This window comes from Dipodomys spectabilis, unplaced genomic scaffold (assembly GCF_019054845.1).
Source record: "Dipodomys spectabilis isolate Male_0828 unplaced genomic scaffold, ASM1905484v1 ptg000511l, whole genome shotgun sequence".
NCBI classification, from domain to species: domain Eukaryota; kingdom Metazoa; phylum Chordata; class Mammalia; order Rodentia; family Heteromyidae; genus Dipodomys; species Dipodomys spectabilis.
In genome coordinates, this window is record NW_024871188.1 from 893,193 (window position 1) to 898,169 (window position 4,977).

General features: G+C 59.4%; 1 protein-coding gene across 1 annotated transcript; it reads right to left on the reverse strand.

Moving 5' to 3' along the window:
* Lsm7 (LSM7 homolog, U6 small nuclear RNA and mRNA degradation associated) lies at nucleotides 1-4,871 on the reverse strand. The gene is made up of 4 exons (XM_042669864.1): nucleotides 4,825-4,871; nucleotides 4,200-4,290; nucleotides 1,074-1,145; nucleotides 1-214 (listed from the first exon to the last, which is right to left on the reverse strand). Exons 1-4 carry the CDS (start codon nucleotides 4,828-4,830, stop codon nucleotides 72-74), a joined length of 312 nt encoding a protein of 103 aa, XP_042525798.1. The 5' UTR covers nucleotides 4,831-4,871; the 3' UTR covers nucleotides 1-71.
* Nucleotides 4,872-4,977: the final 106 nt, after the last annotated feature.

Sequence of the window (4,977 nt, forward strand, 5' to 3'; positions counted from 1 at the left end):
CAACGGAAAAAGAGTCAACTGTACAAGAAGCGGCCGGCTGGCGGGGCTGCGCGGCTGGCGGGGCTGCGCGGCTAGGCCTCCTGCTGCTGGATGAAGGGGTTGGGGATGGCCTCCATGCCGTCCTGCGGGCAGATGAGCACCACCGACGTGCCCCGGCACACCACCAGGCCCAGCTGCCGCGTGTCCTCCGTGAGCTTGTACTGGTCGTCGGGATCTGGGGGGGGCAGGAGGAGGGGCTGGTCAGGGCCTGCCCAAGGCAGAGGCAGGAGGGCGCAGCGCCAGGCCAATGGCGGCCAGTGCCCCCCCTCCCGCCCGGTGCCCCACCGATGCTGCCAACCAGGTCCTCAGCCTTCTCGAGAGATGTTTCCAGATGCTCTGGAAAATTCTCCACAGCAGAACAGGGAGGCCCAGAGGCCTCAGACAGACACCTGAGCCGGGAGGACTCTGTATGCAGGCAGGGGGCTGCAATGACCCAGGGCCCTACATGGCCCTGGGAGACAAAGTGGCAAGAGGAGGGAGCCGACTCCGGAGCCCGGCGAGCTGCACTGGGGTGCTGGGCACAGGGTTTGCCACAACCAGGTCTCTGGGGAGTGAGGCCCCCTGTGTGGCAGAGGGTGGGAGCCTGCAGGCAGGCAGCGTTTGGGTGCTGACGGGGCGGGGAGGGGCGGCGGCCACCACTCCCCAGGGCTCCCTGCATTGTCCCAACACCTTCAGAGACAGGAAGGGCAGTGGCCCGGGGTGCCCAGGCTGGGACCCCACCTTGAGGCCTGGACACCCCCAGTCAGGCAGAGACAGAACGAGTCCCAGGTAGTAACTCTGTGGCCCCCCAGAGAGCAACCCCATTAACCGCACGGCAGGCCCCGGGGTGACACCCTCCCCCCTCCTGGAATGGGGTGTCACCGTGGCGATGGGGGGGCGGGGGACACCTGCGTGTTCTCATGGCCGGCTGCCCCCCGTGGGACCTAGGCCGCACTACTTCTCATCCGTCCCCACCGGCCCAGGCCCTGCCACCGCCTGTCCCCTGCGGGCCTGGCGCGAGGTCCCCAGGCCACCTGCCGCACGAATCTCCTCACCTCGCATGTACTCCACGGTGCCGTCCAGCACGAGGTTGAGCAGCGGGTCGAAGCCCTTCAGGATTCCACTGGCTTGGAGAAGCCACCGGGTGGAAGGGGAGAGGGAAGGACGTGAGGTCAGCAGCAGTGGAGCCAGGACAGGAGAGCCCAGAGCCAGGGGCGGAGCGCCCCGCGCACCCCCACCCCCCGAACCAGACACGGGACATCAGCTACCTGTCAGCTACCTCTCCACCGTCAGCTGTCATGGGCAGAGGCCGGGGCAGGGTGGGGGGGGGTGCGCGAGTGTTTCCTGCTGTGGGGGCTACATGGGGTCTGCCGCGCAAGGAGCCTGCAAGGGCTCATCAGTGCACGATGGACTTGTGACGATACAACTTGTATTTCTGGATGCTCAAATGAGTTTCCTGTCATCTCTATGTCACCAAGGGTCTTTTGGTTCTTTTGCCAATGTTTAAAAACTTGTGCAGAAACAACTCTCGGCTCAAGAGCAGTCCAGATAGAGGCAGTGGCGTTGCCGTGGGGGGAAGGGTATGGGAGGAGGCTCTGCTGTCCTAACCGGGTATGGTGGCCCATGCCTGTGGCCACAGTTACTTGGGAGGTGGAGGATAGGAGGATGAGAGTTCAAGGCTGGCCTTCACAAGTATGAGACCCTATCTGAAAGACAGAAGACATGGCTTGTGCTAGAACTCTGGGAGAAAGGGGAGTTTGTGGTGAAAGGGGCAGAACTCCATGGAAAGATGATGGAGTTCTGTGAACAGATGGTAGCACAACATAAAGCCGTTGTAACATTCCTTAGTGTCACTGAATAGCACAGTTAAAAAATGGCTAATTTGGAAGTGGCGCTATAGCTCAAGCAGTAGAGCGCTCGCCTTGAGCTGGAGAGCTGAAGGATAGCGCCCAAGCCCAGAGTTCAAGCCCCATGACTGACAAAAAAAAAAAAAAAAAGGAAAGGGAAAAAATGGCTAATTTTGCCAGGTGCCAGTGGCTCATGCCTGTAGTCCTAACTACTCAGGAGGCAGAGATCTGGGGATCATGGTTCAAAGCAAGCCTGGGGGCTGGGAAGGTGGCTCAGTGGTAGAGCGCTTGCCTTGCATGCCTGAGGCCCTGGGTTCGATTCCTCAACACCACATAAGCAAAAAGAAAAAAGCTGGAAGTGGTCCTGTGGCTCAAGTGGTAGAGTGCTAGCCTTGAGCTGAAGAGCTGAGGGACAGCGCCCAGGCCCAGAGTTCAGGCCCCACGACCGGACCCAAAAAAAACAAAAACAAAAACAAAGCAAGCCTGGAAAAAGAGACAATAGTCAGGCCCAGAGTTCAAGTCCCACGATCAACCAAAAAAACAAAAAACAAAAAAGGTTAATTTTAGACCAAGTGCAGTAGCTCCAGCCTAGAATCCCAGCTATACAGGAGGCTGAGAACAGGGCGATTGTGGTTTCAGGCTAGGCTCAGGCAAAAAAAGTTCACAAGATCTCATCTCAACAGAATAAGCTGGGTGCTGGTACACACACCACCCCTTCCAGTTCCGATGTCCCAGTTATGGCTGCTTGGCCTAGGGGCATCTTTGTATTTTGCTCCTGCACAAAGTCTGCTGAGTCTGAGAGGGGGTGAGGCGTTACCTGCCTCCTCTTACCACCCGTGTCAAGACTCAGGCACTGCCATGACTCCTTGTGTGGGTTCCTTCTCTGGCACCCATACCCATCTTCCTGCCAGTCTGCCTCAGCCTTCTCCTTCCTCCGGAACCTCCCATGTCCTTCTAGGGGCCACCCTTTCTGTGTCCCCTGCGTGCAAATGGGGACAGGTGCTGCGGGGAGCTTATGACAAAAGGATCTGAGCCGGGCACCGGCGGCTCACACCTGTCCCTCGCTACTTCGGAGGCTGAGACTGAGGATCCCGGCACAAAGCCAGCCCAGGCAGGAAAGTCCATGACCCACCAGAAAACTGGAAGCAGAGCTGTGGCTCAAAGTAGTGGAGCACTAGCCTTGAGAAAAAATGCTCAGGGACAGCATCCGGGCCCTGAGTTCAAGCCCCACAACCAATAAAACAAAAATGAACAGCAACAAAAGGACCTGACTCAAGATGGAGGATCAAAGAGGCTCCTCACAGCAGCTGAGGGCAGGAGAAAGGAACTCTGGGAGTTCATCTGCTAAGACCATTCCATCTTGGGGGAAGGGAGCAGCCCCAAAGTCTCACCCAGAGGCACAGCAGTGTCTAATGTGCGGTCAGCTGGTGTTCTACCACTTGAGCTACAGATCCAGCCTGGCATTTTGTTGGACTGGAAATGGAGTTTCATGGACTTTCTGCCTGGACTGGCTTTGAACCTCAATCCTCTGGATCTCAGCTTCCTGAGTAGCTAAGATTATAGGTATACAATGTAGCTACTACCACCTGGCTGTATCCTGTCCTTAACACTTATCTTGTATTCAAGAAACAGGTAGAGCTGAGTGCTGGTGGCTCAGACCAGTAATCCTAGCTACTCAGGAGGCTGAGATCTGAGGATCATGATTGAAAGCCAGCCCGGGCAGTAAAGCCCATAAGACTCTTGTCTCCAGTAAACCACCAGAAAACTGGAAGTGGTGTTGTGGCTCAAGTGGTAGAGCGCTAGCCTTGAGCTGAAGAGCCGAGGGACAGGACCCAGGCCCAGAGTTCAAGCCCCATGACCAACAAAAAAAAGAAAGAAAAAAGAAACAGGTAGAGGCTGGTGCTGGAATTGTGGTTCCCACCCAGGAGGGGAGGGTGCTACCCCAGGTGACACAGGCTGCATCTGGGGACACTGTGCTTCTCATGACTGGGAGAGCCACTGGTATAGAGGGTGGAGACCAGGGATGCTATTCTATACACCTAACTCAGAGCTGGTCTGGTCCCAGGGTACACAGGAGAAGTGGGGTGGGCCCCCGGGGTAGGGACTGCAGAGGCAGGGCCACACAGGAGACAAAGTTGTGACTCTCCATTGGGCTGAACCACTTTGGGTTGTTTTTCCTGTCTCTTGTTCCTCCATTTCCCCACCGGCAACAGGGGCGCATCAGTTCCTACCTAGGCCTGATTAGAATTTCACAGGCTTAAACCAGCTGCTGGCCCCGAACTTTGCCATTTCCCTGGCGTGTGTGGGAGGGAGGGGGGTGAAGGGGCAGCTCACCTTCTCGTCCTCCCTGGAACTTCACCCTGATGGTCTTGTCAATGTACTTGGACAAGTCTAGGATGCTCTCCTTCTTCTTCTTCTCCTTGTCCTGGGGAAGCAGCATGGGTGAGGAGCCGGCGGGGCTGGGTTCCACAATTCTACAGCACCCAGGTGCTGCCGTCCAAAGTCATCTGTCCCCAGGTTCCCCCCCACCCCCCCCCCTCAGCTCCTGCCCTCCACCCATGTCCCCCTCCATTCCCCAGCTCGGCCCTCCGTCCCTCCAGTTCCCCTCTCTGCCTCCTGTCTCTGATCTCAGCTTCCCGTGTCCATGTTCCCCATCTCAGCCCTCTGCAGCTGATGTCTCCCATCCTCAGCTCTCCACACCCTATGCCGTTCCCCCCATCCACCATCTCAGCCCTCCATCCCCGGCTCCCGGTCCCCCCATTGCCATGTCCCCAGTTCGCGGGCTCTGGGACCCGGCGTGCCTCCAGGCCCGCAGCTCACTGCGCCGAGGCCCCCGGCCCGCACATCCGGGTCTCCGGGCCCCCCCAGTTCGCCAGCCCCTCCTTCCTCGAGCCCGGGTCCTCCCCAGGGGTCCCCCGGGCCCGCGCGGCCCCGGGCCAGCCGAGCCCCGCACGCTCACCGCCATGTTGCCGCGCGCGCCGCTCGGCGCAGGCCCCGCCCCCGGCTTTTGGCGTCACCCCGCGCCCAGGCGTGGCGCATGCGCGGCGGCGCCGCCGCGGGCGTTGCTGAGGAACCACTGCGCCCGCCCCCCGCCCCCCCCCCCCCCCCCGGG

Bases quoted from the DNA above. Each gene is read 5' to 3' on its own strand.
- Lsm7 (XM_042669864.1), bottom strand. The intron at 1,146-4,199 runs GTGAGCTGCCCC...GGCTTCTCCAAG, and splicing joins GTTCCAGGGAGGACGAGAAG to CCAGTGGAATCCTGAAGGGC. The intron at 215-1,073 runs GTGAGGAGATTC...TGCCCCCCCCAG, and splicing joins CACCGTGGAGTACATGCGAG to ATCCCGACGACCAGTACAAG.